Genomic DNA, 20,266 nt, shown 5'->3' with positions numbered 1-20,266 from the left:
TGAAAAATAATTACTAAATTCAATTACATATTGTGTAAACTACTAAAGTATGAATTTTTATAAAGAGATTTGTTGTTTATATGAAAATACAGGTGATTGCTACGTAAACATTTTAAAGACAGCATGGCAAAAGTCATTATTGCAAATTGATAGTGAACGAGATGATTGTAAAAGACTAGAAAAAAAAATCACAGAAATCTAAGAGGCCTGTACATTAAAATTTCTTCCAAATGTCTTTTATATCTTGCATCACTTTAAAGAAACTTTAAAGTGCAGACACAGCTTATGAACATAACCATTCAAGAGAGTCAACGGGGCACAGCTAACATCCATCAGGGCACACATGGACACAGTAAAAGCCTTAGCCCTACTTTGCAAGATAGTTATATGAATTTTGCACTAATAGGATTCTCATCCTAACTAAATCAACCACTGATGAACCAACGACGAGTTTTAAACGACTTGTAGGTAATGATTTATTGTCACTTACATACATGACTATCTCCTGATCTGTAGGAGCACTGAGTATAAATCCCATTTAATCAGAGCTCCTTGCCACTGAGGAGCCCACAATCTAGTTACACCCTAGTAAAATGTGAAACACTTGCAGTTCAATTATTGACATACAATTTAACTTAAAATTATCCTTCAAGTGCAATGGTGTCAAGAGAAGAAGCTAGATTTTTACAAATAGTTGGAGGGGTGCCTGGGTGGCTCATTCAGTTAAGCGTCCAACTCTTGATCTCAGTTCAAGTCTTGATCTCACCTCAGGGTCGTGAGTTCAAGCACCACATAGGGCTCCTCACTGGATGTGAAGTCTACTTTAAAAAAAAAAAATAGCTGCAACACTATTGTTCCTATCTGCCACTGCCATAAACTACCTGACTTTGTTATCCCATCAATTCAGGGATGTTTCTTTATTATCAATTCACCGCGAGGGCTTAGAACAGAGTGGGTTCTCAATTGATCTGAGCAACTGGCATGAAAGGTCTGAGAAAAACATACACCATACTTTGAAGGGGGATTAAATAAAGGGCACAATCCAGGAGGCAGGAAGAGATTGAGCGAGAGCCCGAGAGGAAACGCATCCTGGATCCATTTTTTTCGTAAATATTTCTTGAGCATCTTCTTAAACATCATAACCTCTCTACCTGTGTGCCAAATCTGACCTGCAGCCTTGTTTAGCCCAAGCAATAGGGATTTTTAAATGTGAACTAGCTGCCAACATTAATGTATCAGTAGATACCATGTGCAGATTAGCATCTTCTCTTAAAATATGAGAAGGTCCACCAACACCAGCATATTCCCACATGGAAGCAACGAGCAGGCACTTTCCTAGGTAGCCACTCTTGCCGGCAGATGAGACATGACCTCCGCATTATGTCATGGCCGCCATTGCTCCCTGGTTGGCTTCACTCATTTACGTTCCCGTGTGCCCCTTTGGCAGTTAAGGTTTTGACCCCTTCCTGACCACGTGCCTTGCACTCCGGTGATGCTGGGCCCCTGCCTGTAGGGGCTACAGAATAACAGGGAGTGATCCAGAAAGGCAGATGACATGAACCTGAACAAAAAAGTGGCAATGGGAAAGAAAACAGAAATATGTGCATTCCAGACATCTGTCAAAGACTAAAATCGTGGAGATCAGTGAAAGATCTTAGCTGGCCTTAAGGGGCCATGCTAAGTGATGAAGGGACATAGGAAGGTAATATTTCCTGTGAGCGTGGTCATGCAAAAGGTGTGGGGTTTTGTCCTTTAAGTAATGGGGGAAAATGAAACAACAATATGCTCAGATCTGTGCCTGAAAAATGTCCCTCTAACAATAAGGTGGACATTGGATTGGAATGGATTGGATTGGGACACTTTGAGAAGGGGCATTTAAGAGAACGTGGTGATGGCCCAGGTGGAAAAGGATGAGGGACCCCAGCTGCAACAGTAGAGGAAAAAAAGGATAGACTGAAGAGAAATTTCTGAATTCTAAGATTAGCAGATTATACAGACATGTCTTTTCAAGGCGAACATAACCTCTGGCTTAATATTAATCATTTAAAAGACAACATAGTGACAATATAACTTCTACTAACTCAGTTCATTTTGGCTATGCTGAATAGTCTGTACTCAATGGAAAGGGAAATTGCTATTTTTGTCTCTTTATATTTATATCCACAATTCACCTCTTTCCACGAAGGATTCGAGGTGCCTGGAAACTCACTAAATGAAATGCAGCATCTGACAAGTGGCTTCTTCCTAAGAGAACTGACCTGGCAGCATAAATCAGCCTGTCCTGTCAAATGAGACAAGTTCAAGTTGAAGATAGCAAGAAACATCCTCTACGTCAGCTTGAGTCTGCCAGTTACGGTCCCTTCCTTTGTCTGGACAAACATATGGTGAGAAAGTGTCCAGTTTGCTTTACTAAGTTGAGCCTTTCTCCGGGAAAAGGAAGAAATATTGAAACCGGCAGTGAGTTTCAAACAGAACTTACACACCCTTTCCTGAGGACACTTAAAATTATATAAAGAGACACATAAATAAATCAAAACTTTAAACAAGGCAACACCTTAATCTTAAAACAAATGGACTCTAAGGAAAGCGCAGCTCTCAAAATATATGTGTGTGTGTGTGTGTGTGTGTGTGTGTGTGTGTATCAATTCACATTTGTGCACAGAGCATTTTTGCATTCTAAATCTCACCTATTTTTTCATAACAATGGGCAAATAGGCTAGAAAAGAATTATTATCTCCATTTCACAAATGAAACACTGAAAGTCAGAGATTTAAGGACTTCTGGAAAGTCATACACCTTTAGTTCTTAGTGACAGAATTACATCTAAGCATCAGTTTTACTAATTCTCATTTTAAGGAAAATAGGGTAGAAAAAAAAACAGGAGGCGCTAACGTGGAGTTGCTATGGGTTCCCTGGTGTTAGCCCCAAAATGCACATTACATACATTATCGCATTTAACTCTCAAACCCCCTATGACAGAGGCAGTATATGGTTCCCATTTTATAGATGAGGAAACTGAAGCTAGACTTGGTGATTATGTCAAGGTCACACAGATAATTATTGGTGGAGTTGGGATTCAAACCCCAGCGTTCAGTGTCAAATCTAGTTCTTAACCAAACAAACATCTATGTAAATCCTGCCTCTGCTAGCTATTAACTGTCTAGCCTTGGACATATTATTGTACGTTTGGAGCCTCTGTTAAATAAAATTGGGGGGAGGGGAGTTGCTGGTTCAGCATCTTACTCTTTGTAGGCCACCAATAAACATTAGTTTCCCTTCTTTCAACCACAATCTGTTGTCACTCGTCATTTTTATAACAGAAATGACCATGTTAATCTAACATCATAAAATGGTAGTGCTTCTACTGACAGGCAGAAAATAGAGAGTGTATCTTAAGCTCATCTTAGAGTCACATTTCACCACTATTCCCAAACTTTTCTCCCCAGGTTCTTCTTAGGGTAGAATTAAAATGAGGAAACAAAACTACACTTGTTCATAAAATTAATTATCTTGCCAACAAAAGCCCATTTGTTCTGGAATTCTCAAATGACCAGAGCATATTAAGTCTGGGTTGCTTACTAATAGTATAGCTTAAATAAGTAAAATCTTGTTCATCAAAGACGCGTTCCAGAAAAATCATCCTTTAAACCTGCAGGTTTTAGAACTTCAAGACTGAGGCACTGGAATTTGAAACTATGTCATGTTTGAAACGGAGAACTCTAGTATTGTGGTTTCCGACCCTTTCAGGTAAATATGCCCCTTTTTAAACATAAAAGAATTTGTGGATTGCCCCCTGTCATAAAAAGAAAAATAGTATTATTGATTTATTAAACTCCTAATTTTTTTTTAATTAAAAAAAATTTTTTTTTCAGCGTTTATTTATTTTTGGGACAGAGAGAGACAGAGCATGAACGCGTGAGGGGCAGAGAGAGAGGGAGACACAGAATCGGAAACAGGCTCCAGGCTCTGAGCCATCAACCCAGAGCCCGAAGCGAGGCTCAAACTCACAGACCGCGAGATGGTGACCTGGCTGAAGTCGGACGCTTAACCGACTGCACCACCCAGGCGCCCCTAACTCCTGATTTTTAAATAAAAGTGGCTGTGTTCATTAATGCAGAAATTAGTTTGTATGTTGCCAATTCTAAGTATCTAATACACTTAGGTCAAAAAAATAATAATACTTTGAGCCGCTTAGCTATTTTTTGCAGCATACAAATTCTTATGCCTATATGGATTTATGGATCCCTTTCAAAAACATCTGTAGCATCTCACAGTAATCTACAGGGTAGACTCATTATTCTAAAATATTAGGACTAGGAAGGGTACTTAAGGTCATAGAAATCATCTCGGTACCCAATAAATTCATCCCGGCTTTAACATTTTGAGTGCTAGGCACATGCTATTTATGTGAACACACTCAAAGAGGTGGGAGTCCGGGAGGCTCGAGCAGAGGAGGCGTGGCCAAAAAGACAGAGGTGTGCTAAGCACCTCTCAGATTGGTCTATCCTGCTGCGGAGATATTAGGAAATTCTCCAGAAGGAGCTTACGTCGGCCAAAATCTCTCATGTCCCCTGTATCAGTCAGGGTCTCCTCAGGCATATCAAAACCACACTAGTGATTTCAAATGGGAAGGGGAGGGGTAATATAGGCTCCTGGCTCTAAAAGCACTTGAAGGCAAAGGATGCCAAAAGGGGGTGGTAAGTAATCCCAGAGATTAGTAACTGCAGGAAGCTGCAACCACCCTACCAGCTTGAGGCACAAAAGGGAGGCAGTGTCAGCAGAGACCCAGGAGCACCCTGGTGGCCCACACTGCAGCCGCCTAAGGACATGTAGCCACCACACCTGCTGCTGCGGCCAGGACCACCCTACCTACGGACACCACTAAAACCATAACTTAGCAGTCACTGGCGATCAATTGCCACCAGGTCTACTGCTACTAGACCTACTGAAGGCGGCCACCATTCACAGCCACCTGTTTCTGCCTGACAACTCCAAAAGCAGACACAGAAGAGCACTGACCTTCCCCCTTCCTATCCCTTTTCCCCAATTCTACTCCTGCTTTATAATCTCGTGCACCTTCCTCCCACTGGTGAAACAGAGAAGGACGCCAGCCATCAGGGGAGTTTGGGGCGTGCTGCCTGCAGAAACCGACCCCTGTCCTACAGGCCTGAGCATAGAAACCCAGGAAGGGAGCTGAAAGCATTGCACAAATGACCTGCGTAGCCCACACCTTCAGCTATCCATTTAGTGCTCACGTTTTTAGCTGCATTTAACTCCCACCAATAATAGAATCATAATACGATCACTTCCCCATAATACAAAGATCCTTTCATCTTTTTCAAATACGGAGAGACATAAAGCCCTGTCAACCACCCAATCCATGAGTCAATTCCACCTGGAAATTCTGTAACCTAAAAACTCAATAGAAAGAAAACTACCAATAAAACTCCTCATAGAAAATATCAAGCGTAAGGAAAAGACAAAAAAAGAAAGGAAGAAAGAACTGTATAATAGGTACACAAAATATAAGAAAGGACATAGATACAAGTCTTTCAATCTTTGTTCCTGTAATGGATCGTTTATTCCAAATTTGACATTTATCTCCATCTCCTTGCTCCTGGCCGGCGCCCTGTTGGAGAGACTCGGCGCTCACCTATATCATTTCCCATCGCTGTTAGCTTTCCTAAATCCTGGTGCCGCACCTTCCAGAATGAGCCCTGAATAGTTAGAGGAATTTGCTGAACACTATGCTAAATTAGGTCAGTGTGACTGTGACAATCAGTGAATATGTGATTTTATAAAAATATGTTAGTAACTTCAGTTGGTTATTTTCTTTCCAAGTATGGAAACATTTTTACCATTTACATGTAATGTGCTTATCAATATGGTTGTGTTTAAGGCCAACATCTTGCTATTTGTCCCACCTGTGTTTTTGTTTCTTTTATCCTCTTTTCCTGATCTCTGGTGGATTAACTGCATAATTTCTAGTGCCACCGATTTTATTTTTTTATTAGTTTGTTAAAATTAACATTTTGTTTTTTATTTCCTAGTTACTTTAGGATTTACAGTACACACCTTTAACTTAAAACAGTCCATCTTCAAATAATATTAAACTAATTCACCTGGAACATAAGAAGCTTGTAACAGTGGATTTCCTTTTCTTACGTTCCTGTCTTTTATTTTTTATTTTATTTTTTATTACTTTCCTTTTATTTTTATTTTAATTCCAGTGTAGTTGACATACAGTGTTACATTAATTTCAGATGTGCAATATTCAACACTTCCAGACGATACCCACTGGTCGTCACAGGTGCCCTCCGTAATCCCCATCTCCTATTTCACTCATCCCGTCACCCCCTCCCCTTTAAAATAAAAGGGGAGTTAAGAATCTGTTTTCTGTAGTTAAGAATCTGTTTTCTGGTTTATCTCTTTTTATTCTTTGTTCATGTCTTTGTTTCTTAAATTCCACACATGAGTGAAGTCGTATGGTATTTGTCTTTCTCTGACTGGCTTATGTCACTAATAAGCATTATATTCTCTAGCTCCATCCAAGTTGTCGCAAATGGCAAGATCTCATTCTTTTTAGAGTGAATAATATTCCATTATATATATACGTATATACATATATATATATACATATATACGTATATACGTATATATATAATACGCATAATATATGTATATATATACGTATATACGTATATATATACATATATATATACACATATATATACATATACGTATATATATGTATAATGTATATATACGTATATATATACACCACATGTGTGTGTGTATATATATATATATACATCATATATATATATATATATATATATATATATATATACATCACATCTTCTTTATCCATTCTTCTATAGATGGACACTTGGGCTGCTTCTGTAGTTTGCCTATTGTAAATAACACTGCCATAAATACAGGGATGTATGTATCCCTTTGAATTACTGTATAACAGTATATTTTAATTTCCCCTTTCCCTTATTTACTCATCATACATTTTACCTCTGCATATATTATAACTTTCCCAATATACTATTATTATTTTTTATTTTAAAGGATCAGTGCTCTCTTAAGGATGATTTTTTTTAATGAGAAATAAATACTGTACATTTGCCCATATATTTACAACGTCTGACGCCATGCTTTCATCATGTAAATCCCAGCTTCCAACGGGGGCCATTTGCCTTCAAACTGAAGAACTTCCTCAGGGCGCCTGGGTGGCCCAGTGGGTTGAGCGTCAACTTCGGCTCAGGTCATGATCTCATGGTTCATGAGTCTGAGGGCCACATAGAGCTCTGTGCTGACAGCACAGAGCGTATTTAGGATCCTCTGTCTCCCTCTCTCTGTCCCTCCCCTACTTGTGCTCTCTCAAAAATTAAAAATAAACATTAAAAAAAATGAAGAACATTGTCTAACATATCATGCAGGCTCAGGTGACATATGTTCTCATCTTGTGCATGTGTGAAAATGTCTTTCTTTTGCCTTTCAATTTTGCATGTTGTGTACCTTCTCCACTAGAGGCCTTGGCATTTTAATCAGCATTAGTTTTTAATGCTTTTTAAATTTATTGTTTGAGAGAGACAGAGAGAGACAGAGAGAGAGCAAAGCAGCGGAGGGGCAGACAGAGGGGGACAGAGGATCCAAAGCAGGCTCCAGGCTCTGAACCGCCAGCACAGAACCTGACGCAGGGCTTGACCCACGAACCCATGAGCTTGAACCCATCAGCTCATGACCTGAGCCAAAGTTGGACACTCAACTGACTGAACCACCCAGGTGCCCCTAATCAAAGTTATTTTTAAATTCCTCCAGTTTGATAATTCTAAAATCTCTGCCATATCTGAGTCTGGTTCTGGTGGTGGCTTTCCCCCTTTCAGATTGTGTTCTTTGCCTTTTCATGTGCCTTCTAATTTTTTGTTGACAGCCATACGTGATGTATCAAGTAAAGAGAAACGGAGTAAATGGGCCTTTAGCGTGAGGTGCAGTGCGTATCCGGCTAGGAGTGAGGCTGTGTTTCCTGTTCGCTGTAGCTGTCCAAGGCAGAGGCTAAACTTCCCTCCTATGTCTTTAGTTTGGTCTGCCCTGTTGCTTCTGGATTTCCTTAGAGACTCTTTGTTAGACAGGGCCTGAGGTTACACCTCTTGCAGTTGTAATCCTCTGCTATTTCTCAGTAGCCCAGCTGATGTGGGGGCATGTGGACACCAGCAGCAGGCTTCTGATCCTGGGCGTCCTCTCCAAGTCAACTGTGATTCTTTGTATTCACCTGTCTGTCCAATGTTCAGGGTGGCGGCTTGTGACCTCAAGCCTCTTATCAATCTTACAAGAGTTGCTGCTTTGCGTTGTTTCACCTTTTTCCTTGCTGTGAAATGGGAGTGTCAACTTCCAAGGTCTTTACATGTCAGACCAGAAACTGCAGGACTCGTTGCCTTCCAGTTCTGAAGGAGATTACTTTTGGATATAGACATTTACTCTGACAATTTCTTTTAGCACATTAAAGATGTTGTTCCACTGTCTTCTGTCTCGTATGTTTCTGAGAATTCAGCAGCCGTTCCAGGATATTTCTCTTTTGTATTTAATGTGTCTTTTTCTCTGGCTGCTTTTACAATTTTCTTCTTATTGCTGGTTTTCAGCAATCTGACTATGATGTGCCGGGTTGGTTTTTACTCCTGTGGGTGTTTATCCTGTTACGATACTTAGAAAAACTTTGGCAATTATTTAAGTAATTTTTTTTTACCACCACCTACCACCCTATCTGGGTTTCTAATTGCATGAACATTAGACTATTTTCTCAGGGTGATTAAGGCTGGTTTTTGGTAGGGTTTTTTTTGTTGCTATTGTTCTTGTCTTGTGCCTTTTTTTTTTTCTATGTGCTCCCACTTAGTTTCTAGCTTGCTGGTTTTTTGTTCTGTTATTAAGACCATCCAGTGAAATTCCATTTAAGTTTTGAACATGTTTCATCTCTAGAGTTTCTATTTGGTTCTCTATGTATCTTTTATTTACTGACTCATATATATGTTTCTATAATTCTTTAAATCCCTGCAAACATTTATGACAGCAATTCTGGAGTCCTCATCTGCTAATTCTATCATCCCTGTTACTTCTGGGCCTATTTCTACTGATTGTCTTTTCTTCCAGTTATGGGTGACATTTTTCTGTTTCTTTGTATGTCTAGTAAATTTTTACTGAATGCTGGGCATTATAAGTTTTACATTACTGAAGATCTGGATTTTACAATCTTCCTTTAAAGAGTCTGAAAGTTTCTTTTCGTGGCGCACTTAATTGCTTGTGAATCAGCTTCATGCTTTTAAGATTTGTTTTTAATATGCTAACTAACTTGGCGGTAAATTAAAAAATTAAAAAAAATAAATATGTATAAAAATGAAGGATTACACCATAAATAAATCAGGTGTATTCTATTAAAAAAAAAAAAAAAGATTTGTTTTTAAAGGTTATTTGGGTAAGTCTAGAGTAAGACTATCCTTTACTCCATTACTAAAGACTATCCTTTATATCCATTACTAAAATGCCGCCGCTACTGAGGCATGAGCCTTCTTGGGTCTCGATGGAATGTCTTAGATGTCCAGCAAGGTCTCCACACCCTGGCTCTTCAGAACTCCCAGCTCTTTGTGGGCTTTAGGAATTGTTTGCCTTATACCTCCTTGGCCGATATTGTCTGCTTGACCTCAGAGAGAAGCACTCTGCACCTGCACAGGATGATAGTTATCCAGACTCAAGGGGACCCCTAAGCATATTTCTGAATCTCTTTCTGGCCTTACCTCCCTCTTCTGTGGTACTCCGCCCTGTAATTGAAGCGACATAGGCCTCCCCAAATGCTTATCTATTTCCCTGATTCAGTGAAACTGCAAAGCTCTCCTTAGGTTCCCCCTCCCTGTCCCACGTTCCAGAGAATGCCTCCAAGTTGGAAGCTGAATTGACCATGGGCCTCGCCTCATTTGTTTACCTTCTCTTGTGAAGCATAATCCCATACCGTCCAATGTCTTTAAACAGATGTATCATGTATATTGTTCAGTTTTTCTAGTTGCTTATGGCCTGTGAGCAAGTCTATTATCAAATGCCAATAGACATTTTTAGCATTTCAGTATAGCAAAAAGTACATGGGATATTCCACATGCTCATTTATGCATTCACTTAACAAACAGCTATTAAATATCTAACAAATTCCTGGCAATGTGCCTCAAGAAAAAGCCAAATTGTACCCTGGGAAAAATCTAACACTTAGAATCAAAAGATCTTGGTTTTGATCTTGGTTCTCTATTTTTTCACTCTGTGACCAGTCACTTAACCTCTCTGAGTCTTACTTCCTTACTGTTAGAACAGGATAATAATGTGCCTACTTTTCAGGATGATTGGTATGGCTACACACATTGTCCACAAAACAACCAGCCAATTTCTGGCACATAGCTTGAGCCTGATTGATTGCAATTATTATTTTTATCAAACGTGCTACGAATAGAATTGAAGGGACAATAAATCAGCAGATTGGGGTGAAAAATGCCTCCATTGGAGGCTAGCAATAACCCTATGCCTGGATGTAAATGCCTAAACTGGGAGACATCCAAGAGAAAGAAAGAACAATGAAAACTGAGAGCTTAAAGAAATAAACTTTCCCTCTGGCTAAGTAAGGGAAAGCCTCACAGTATGCAGCCTGAGATTTCCAAAATAAGTAGTACAGGCTCACCCAAGCACTGAAAGGCAGACCAGCAGCTACTGATAAGGCAAATGCATTCCTTAAAGACAGAAGACTGAGCACCAGAACAACGGGACCCCAAGTCAAGAAAGTTATGGTAGCACATGAAGACGGAGAGTGAGATGGCCTTTGGTGTCAGTCTCCAAAACTTGGGTGGAGAGCTACAGCTAAACGTGGCATTTCATGACAAGGAGAAAGCAGACCGTGCCAAGTTAATGAGCCAAACATGAAAATAACAGTGTTTCCAGTTAATTAACCATAGTAGTAAAACCCTTTGATTTGTGTGTGTTCTATTTTTCAGAAATACTTAGGAGAGCTGCAAGAAATGATTACGGGTGAAGGAAGAGGGATAAATGCTACATCAGAAACAACCCATGGTATTAACTAACTGGGGACTGAAATGAAAGAATGAATGATGTAGATGTGAAGCTTTCCATCAGGCCATTTCCCAAAGCATGCCGAAATCTACTCTGTGCTTTCTGCTCCAACACAATTTTTTAAAAAAATTTCTTTTAATGTTTATTTATTTTTGAGAGAGAGAGAGCGAGAGAGAGACAGAGCATGAGCAGCAGAGGGGCAGAGAGAGAGGGAGACACAGAATCAGAAGCAGACTCCAGGCTCTGAGCTGTCAGCACAGAGCCCAATGTGGGGCTCGAACCCACGGACTGTGAGATCATGACCTGAGCCAAAGTCGGCCTCTCAACTGAGCCACCCAGGTGCCCTTCCGACACAATTTTTGTAAGTCACCTTAACAGAAATGTGTTTAAATAAATTAACACAGTGTTAATTCCCTTGTGTTCTGATTTATCTCCTCTAATATAACAGAAGCACCTTGGATTCAGTCAGTGACGACTTATTTTTCCTTACATGCCATTAGCACCAAATGCTAATGTGTGGCCCATAGTAGGTGCCCCATTAAGTGTTTTATGCATAAAAGTCTGAATGAATTAATGAATGGAAAGAAAATCAACCACTGTGACCTAATTAGTAAGAAAAATATTATGAAGGGATGACTTTTCAAATGAAGCTGGCCACTGATCAATCAGAACTCTGATGCTTACTACAGATGGGACATATTTTTATGTAAAGCTTCTAGATACATCATCACCCCCTCTTTCCCCTCACCCAATTTAGCCATAGAAAATACACACTCTCATGGTTATGTTGAGACAAACTCTCAGAGGCACTAACAGCAAGAAATAAACCAGAGTAATTTATCGCAGGAGAACTTGATGAAATTTTGGAAATTTTGTCTCATACTCTCATTTTGGATGGTTTCTGCTTTAGTAAATTAAAATTCCTTAAAATACAAGGCAATACCAATCAATAAGCTCAGGCAGAAATAAGACTTGTTAAATGACATTATGTAAGGGAAACTGTTTATGAGATTTTGTCCCCCATCTCCATTAGAATCATTAAATAGGGCTTCTTATTACTCCTGGATTCCTTGGAGCAGATCCTTCGAGAATGACCAAACTACACTCCTGAATAGACTATATATTGTTTCTAATGTGGTTAATTTAAGAACAATTACATATGATGTACTATAAATAAGAGTAGTAACTTAATTTGTATAAAAAAACTACCTGACTTAAAGCCCAAGCGTTTACTGTCCAGCCTGTTGTCACTTCCTTTATACGCACAGCCCAGTTCGATGGCACCTTATCACACCAAGGTGTCGCTTTTGGTATCAGGGCTTTTATTACTATCTCAACTGACTTCTGATTTTCATGGCTATCTATATTTGCTCAAAGTCTAAGAACCAAATTTAAATCAGAAGACCTTTAGGAGATTTGGTGCCATACAGAGATGTCCTCTGAAATTCTCACACTGGTTAGGTATTATCCTGGGGACAGTATCCTATATTTCTTTGGTGCTGCAATATCGTCCCTTTCTATTCTATGATGCCTCTCTATAGTCAGTAGCCTCTGTGATGCTTTTAAAATCCTTTTAATATGAATAGTAACTGCTTGATAAGATCCGAAGCCTTAAAAGTTTGCTTTTTGCCAATTAGACAAAACAATGAAGTTTTTTTTAAAGGTTAGATTTATATTTTGTAAAATTATGATACTAAGTGAACAGCGGGCCAAGTTTTGACAAACGTGTGCGCCTGTAAAACTGATATTTCTATCAACATACAGAATATTCCCACCGCTTAGAAAGTTCCCTCATAGACTTTACCAGGCAATCTCCTATGTCAGAGACAGTTCTTCTAAAATTTGTTTTCTACAATAAATTGGTTTTTGCTTGTTTTAGAACCTCATGTAATTTGAATTATACAGAGGGTACTACTTTTTATCCACCTTCTTTGGTTTACCATAGTGTTTGAGAAACTTATCCATGAGTTTCATTCATTGCTGAGCAGCATTCTTTTCTTCTCCATTTACCTGATGCCAGACAAAAGGGTTGTTTCCAGTTTGAAGCTGCTATAAATATGTTTGTGGATGTATTTTTGTGGACATTTGCTCTCATTTCTCTTAGAAATAAACCTAAGAATAGACTTATAGGGTGGTAGGGTAGGTGTATTTTAACTTCATAAGTGACTGTCATGGTTTAGTGGCTGCTGTGGTATGCTGCCCGGATCCCCCTTCCAGGACTAATGCACACATTCCCTCATCTGCTAGAAATGCTGGCAACTCCTGCCAACAACGTAAGAGGTTCCCCTTTCTCTGCATCCTCGTCAATGCCTGTTGATTCTCATGTTGTTAATTTTAGCCATTCTGTGTGGTGAAAGGTAGTATCTCATTGTAGTTTTGATTTGTATTTCCCTGATGATGAGTGACGTTGAGCATCCTCTCATGTGTCTGTTGGCCATCTGGATGTCTTCTTTGGAAAAGTGTCTATTCATGTCTTCTGCCCATTTTTAAACTGGACTATTTGTTTTCTTGGGTGTTGAGTTTCGTAAGTTCTTTATATACTTCGGATGCTAACCCTTTACCTGATATGTAACTTGCAAATATCTTCTCCCATTCCATAGGTTGTCTTTTAGTTTTGTTGATTGTCTCCTTTGCCATGCAGAAGCTTTTTATTTTGATACAAAAATACTAATTCGAAGGATGCATGCACCCCAATCTTTATAGCAGCATTATAAACAGTAGCCAAATTATGCAAAGAGCCCAAATATCCATTGGTTGATGAATAGATAAAGAAGATATGGCATATACACACAATGGAATATTGTCAGTCATATGGAATATTTGTCCAGTCAAATGGAATATTTACTCAGTCATAAAAAGAATGAAATCTTGCCATTTGTAACTACAGGGATGGAGCTAGGGGGTATTATGCTAAGTGAAATAAGTCAGAGAATGATAAATACAACATGATTTCGCTCATATGTGCAATTTAAGAAACAAAACAAATGAACATAAGAGAGGATTAAAAAGAGGCAAACCAAGAAACAAACTCTTAGCCATAGAGAACAAACTAAGGGTTGCTGGAAGGGAGGGAGGGAGGGGGATGGGTTAAATAGGTGATGGGTAATAAGGAGGACACCTGTGATGAGCACTGGGTGTTGTATATAAGTGATGAATCATTGAATTCTAGTCCTGAAACTAATATTACACTATATGTTAACTAACTGGAATTTAAATAAAAATATGGAGAAAGAAAAAAAAGAAATGTTAGCAGCAGACAGCTCTAAGTTAAATCCCTCTCTGGGACGTGCCCTTGGCAGAAGAGAGCTCCCTCACCCAACACTCAGGGCTGGGACTAGGGTGAGGCAAGCAAGGTGTGTAGGGTACAAAATTTTAGGAGCTATTGCTCTAACGTTGGTACAGGTATAGTTGCTTCTCCTACCAACATACATCTGCACACAAATTCAGAAGCTCTTTTCTCGGGACACCTGGGGGCTCAGTCGGTTAAGCGTATGACTCAATTTCAGCTCAGGTCATGATCTCACAGTTTGTGAGTTCGAGCCCCGCATCAGGCTCCATGCTGACAGTGTAGAGCCTACTTGGGATTCCCTCTCTCCCCTTCTCTCTCTGCCCCTTCTCCACTCATGCTCATGCTATCTCTCTCTCTCTCTCAAAAATAAAGTTTTAAAAAAAGAAGCTCTCTTCTCTACCACTTGAAAGGCTAGGCCTATTATGACTTGAAAGGTAGCAACTCTTAGTTTTTGCCTTCATAATAACTTTTTCTCTCTGTAGAACATAATACAACTTAGCAAGCATTTTCATCTGTGGATTCTCTTTTTGTCCTTGTAGGATGCTTAGCAGGTAGAGAAGGGTTTTACATGCAAGGAGACTGATGTGGGACATGGAGTGACATCGCCAATAACAAAGCCAGAATTAAGTCTAAGTCCTAACACATCATAAGCACCAACCTTTTCCATAACTGCCTTCCTAACATGCTGTAAGTTCCTTCCTGGCAATTTGGCTTACAAAGAGACAAAGGTACAGGACTGGGAAATGCATGAGCACTGATGATATAAACTTTCCTCCAGCCAAACTACAAGACAACGTCCACGCACACTGGCTCTGCATGAACCAGCTATCTCTGATAGTGCTTTTCTCATTATATGTAATTCTGTTTCCTTTCTTAGCACTAAACTGTTAGTCAGTAGACCTAAGGGTTATTCCTATTCTGTTAAGAAACGGGACTATCATTTTAGGGAAATCATATCGCTTCTCAGAGTTTCATTTTCCCCATCTGTAAAACGGGCTCTCAGATTAATGTGTGATTTCAGAGACTCGTGTGTGTGTGTGTGTGTGTGTGTGTGTGTGTGTGTGTGTGTGTGTGTAAACTACCATACTATTATCACTATCGATCTGTCATTTCATGAAAGAAGAGAATAAAAGACACTCCTCTAAAATGAATGTGTTCAGGGGCACCTGGGTGGCTCAGTCGGTTGAGCGTCCGACTTCAGCTCAGGTCATGATCTCACAGCTCGTGGGTTCGAGCCCCACGTCGGGCTCTGTGCTGACAGCTCGGAGCCTGGAGCCTACTTCAGATGCTGGGTCTTCCTCTCTGTCTGCCCCTAAGCCACTCGCATTCTGTCTCTGTCTCTCTCAAAAATAAACATTAAAAAAAAATTTTTTTAATAAATAAAAAAAGTAAAATGAATATATTCAGCTGATGAGATCAATATAAATGCCATTATCATAACTAAGCCTGAGCCTTAGGAAAGACAGTCTCAGGTGATCTGTGAGACCCTTTTAATTTCTGAAGTTACTGGCTTTTCTAAAGGCAACATGAGAGTGTTTATGAAAAAAGCATGGTCCTTGGGGGTAGGTAGCAGTTCATAACGTTTTTGATTTTCTGCGGGAATTGCATGAAGAGGCTTGTCACTGGGAGCTGGACACCAGAGGATAGGCCTGGCCGAAAGAAATCTGATAATTAAAAGCAATGTTTGTTTGCGAGCTTATTTTGTTCAGGGTCGATCTACATCCAGCAAGTGCCTCAAGTTTTAAGAGACCCACAAACAACACACGGCCCCGCAGCCCTGTGAGCCTGCGAGGCCAACATGATCAGTCCGCAGCAGGTAGTGGCCCTTGCACTTGATGGCTGAAGTAGGCAGTAGTCCTTTCATTCCCGACATTCATTTTTTTAAATGTTTATTTAGTTGTGAGAGAGAGAGAGAGAGGCCTGCGCGAGTCCGGGGGGGGGGGGGGGGGGTGAGTGACAGAGAATCCAAAGTAGGGCTCGAACACACAGGGCTCGAATTCACAAACTGTGAGACCCCGACCCGAGCCAAAGTCAGACCATCAACCAACTGAGCCACCCAAGCGCCCACCCCAACCATCATCTTTAATGAAAGCAAGCTTGAAAAGGTCCCTCCGACGTGCTCTGTCTGAAGGGAAAGAAAAACAACTAGAAGTTTCAAGCCCCATTTGTCAGCAAACAATTCAGCTCTACCCTACACCTTTGTTCTTTTTTCCCATTTACTTTTTTTTTTTTTAAGTTTTTATTTAAATCCCAGTTAGTTAACATAGGGTATAGTATTAGTTTCAGGTGTAAAATCTAGTGCACTTGTTGTGATGAGAACCAGGTGTTGGAAGGAAGTGTTCTTATATACCCATTTCCATGTTTAAAGTACACTTTTTTGTGTACTTTTGGTGAAAAGTACTCTATCTCGTACACCCGTTTACTTTTACAGTAATACGTAAGTCTCCTGATATCCTTCATGGTTTGTGAGCAGTATCATTTAATCCTCTTAGCAATCAGTCCTTTCTCATGGAGACACTGGGACAGAGACCAGAGCCGTGATCTTTACAAATCTACGTAGCCAGAGACCAGTGGCATCAAGTTATTTGCCTGGATTACAAATCTCTACAGATGGACACCGAATCTGTACCCACAGCACCGAGTCCGATGCCCAGGATGTGAAAGGCACTCAATGACTATTTTTTGACCAAATGAATGGATGAATAGTTACACTAAGGAGCGAGAGAGTCAGGTTTATGCTGCTTTTTGATCACCTTTGGCTAGATGTAACGAACCTCCAGAGAACTTCTGGAATTGCAACCATGGAGATGCCTGGGGACATGGTCAGCCTCCAATTTTTATTAATTAATACATACGCATTGAACTACTACCACGTGAAAGGCAGGATGTTAAGTGCTTTAAAAATTTTTACAAGAATAGGTATGGATCTTATTTATTTATGTCTGGAAAATGATGTTAGTGAGTAGAAAAATCATACTTTCCCTCTACTCATTCTACCTCTTCCTCCGACCTCCTATCCTGCCTGCTTCCCATCAACAAGGCTGGTAAATGCAAGCATTAGCCTATAGACACCGGGTTAATGCTAAGATTTCCTGTTATTCATCCCAGATTTCCATGACAGTCAAACAAACAGGGAAATAATAGAGAGATATACCAACATTTCCATCACGGCCATGTTCCTGGTAAACTAAATATGTCTTATTAAGTCAAATGCTTTGTTCTACTGACTTCCAGGAAAATTGGTCAATTTCACTCTCATTTACTGTAAGCTTCACTTAGTAAGAATTCCTAACACAAAAAACTCAAATTAATCGTTCTTCATCCTAGCACGCTCACCAAGAGAGTCTTAAAAACATACAATGCAATTTGCTGACTTCACCCAAGATCAACTAAACCTGAATATCTTGGTTTCACTTTCAAACTGCTTTTCAAAAGAGAGAGAGAGAGAGAGAGAGAGAGAGAGAGTTAGAAGCAAATACCTAGTTTTGCTATATAGGGAGCAGAGAAATGAGGAGGTAGCTGGAGGGGGGATGTGAGGTAAAGGGGATGTTATTTTTGAAGACGAAAAATCTTACGCCACGTTCATATCCTGTTGGGAAAGATTCAGTAGAAACAGAAGAAGAAATATATTAAAGATTCAGGAGACAACGCAATTGATAGAGGCAAGTCACTGAGTAGGTAAAAGGGAATGGACCCAGGCCACATGAGCAGGACTGGTCTTTGATAAAATCATGAATCTTTACCTATATTAAAGGACGAAAGGCAGAGTGTGGTCGGTTGGTGGATGTTGTGGTAAGAGTATGTAGAAATTCTACTTTCTCAATGAAACTAGAAGCAAGGTCAAGAAGAAAACAGTGGGGGGAGAGGGGAGAGGTGTGTTAGAGGTTTGAGAAGCCAAGCAAAGATATGAAATTGTTACCTAGCAAAGGAGCATAGCGATTGAACCAGGAAATTAGGGAGCATACAAACATCACATCAACAAAACAGACGAAGACCTACTCTTATGGCGTTTACATTCCTATGACAGAGTTAATAAATAATCAACCTAATGTCAGATAAACTCTATGAAGAAAGTTAAATTGGGGTAATGCAGAATGAGGACAGGATGCCCTCAGTAGGAAGAAGACATTTTCATCAGATAACACTTGGGAAAGATCTGAATAAAATCAGGGAACAAGACTGGGCATGGGGGGAGGGATTATTCCGCAAAAAAGAGAACCCCAAGTGCCAAGTCCCTAACGGTACATGCTTGATATATTTAAGAGACAACAAGTATATGCATGTGGCTGGAATGGAGTGAGCAAGGGATAGAGTGAGAGAACGGAAAGGTAGGGAAGAAGCCAAGGGACATACTGAGATGCCCCTTGTAGAGCATGTGTTTATTCTACAAGGTTAGGAAAGCCCCTGGAGGGGTTTAATCAGGGAATCGGTCATCAGACTTCTCTTTTAAAAGAATCCCTCTGCTAGTCTACTGAGAATAGACTTCAAGGTGGCAAGTATGGAATCACCAAGACCAATTAAGAGATGTTTTGAGTCGTTCAGAGGAGAGGTGATGGTAGCTTGAGAGTGGCAGCAATGGAGTAGTAAAATGTGGTCCAATTCAGAATACATTTTATAGATAGAACATAGCAGGAGTTGTTAATGACACAGTGTGAGAGTCAGAGAGGAGAATCCTAGATGACTTCAAGTATGTGGGCCTGAACAATGGAGCAAGTGGCAATACCATCTACAGAGGTGGGGACCTTTAGGGGAAGAGGGAATCAAGAATTCAGTTTTAGCATTTTTCACGTAATATTGCCATTATTAACATAGGTGACTATCACTCCATTAGATGATCAGCCATCGAGGTGAGAACAACAAATCCCCAACTGCCTCAGCAGTTAGCCCAATTTTTAACATATGAGAGCTTGATACCGTGATACACTGAGAACTGTATCTTTGGTCTTTGTCCTGGTTCCTGGCGCGTGGGCTTCTGGGACTCTCGGAACTTTCTGAGTGATAGGGGCTAGAGGAGGTGTCTTTTGTTATTCATAACAAGCCATTTTCAGCCATGTTTGGGTTTATGCTAGTGAGATGACTGGTTGCTGATGGCCATTAGAGAGTTTCAGGACTGAGGCTGGTTGCCAGAACGACCAAGGCATGACTGGAGGACTGGAGCTTTCGGCCCCATTCCCCAGCCTCCAGGGAGAAAAGGAGGGCTGAAGGAGGTTGCATCAGTCATGACAGGTCAAAGACTCCATCAATCATGCCTATGTAATAAAACCTCCATGAAAATGGCCAAATGCAGCGTTTGGAAAGTTGTGTCGGTGAACAGATTGAAGTGCAGGGAGGGTGGTATGCCTAGAGACAGCAAGGAGGTGCCCTGCTCTCCTGTCCCCTCCTGTGTTCTATGCATCTCTTCCATTTGGCTGCTCCTGACTTGTGACTTTGATAACAACTAGCAATAGTAAGTAAAACACTTGCCTGAGTTCTGTGTGCCATTCTAGCAAATTCTCAAACCTGAGAAAGGGGGGTTTAGGAGAACCCTTCCAACTTTGCAGCCAAGTCTGACACATGTGTGAGTTACCTGGGAACCCAATACTTGTAACTGGCATCTGAAGTGAAGGCAGTCTTGTAGAACTGGGCCCTTTTTTTAAGTTTATTTATCTTGAGAGAGAGTGCGTGCACACATGTGCACATGAGTGTGAGGAGGCAGAGACAGAGGGAGATAAGAATCCCAAGCAGGCTCTGCATTGTCAGCACAGAACCCAACACGGGGCTCAATCCCACAAACCATGAGATCATGACCTGAGACGAAACCAAGAGTCGGACGCTTAACCAACTGAGCCACCCAGGCACCCCTACACCTGGGCCTTTAAACCTAGGAAGTCTGAT

At 40.4% G+C, this 20,266-nt stretch overlaps 1 protein-coding gene across 1 annotated transcript in view; it reads right to left on the bottom strand.

Moving 5' to 3' along the window:
• Window positions 1-20,266, bottom strand: part of LOC125171752 (basic proline-rich protein-like) — a 118,271-nt gene that overhangs the window by 5,776 nt on the left and 92,229 nt on the right. The window contains 1 exon segment of the mRNA XM_047868881.1: window positions 16,330-16,342. Within this exon segment, the coding sequence (XP_047724837.1) occupies window positions 16,330-16,342 (13 nt within the window).

The sequence above is a fragment of the Prionailurus viverrinus genome, chromosome C1 (genome assembly GCF_022837055.1).
Source record: "Prionailurus viverrinus isolate Anna chromosome C1, UM_Priviv_1.0, whole genome shotgun sequence".
Lineage (NCBI taxonomy): Eukaryota > Metazoa > Chordata > Mammalia > Carnivora > Felidae > Prionailurus > Prionailurus viverrinus.
The sequence above is the reverse complement of the archived record's forward strand: the minus strand, read 5'-3'. Positions and strand labels throughout refer to the sequence as shown.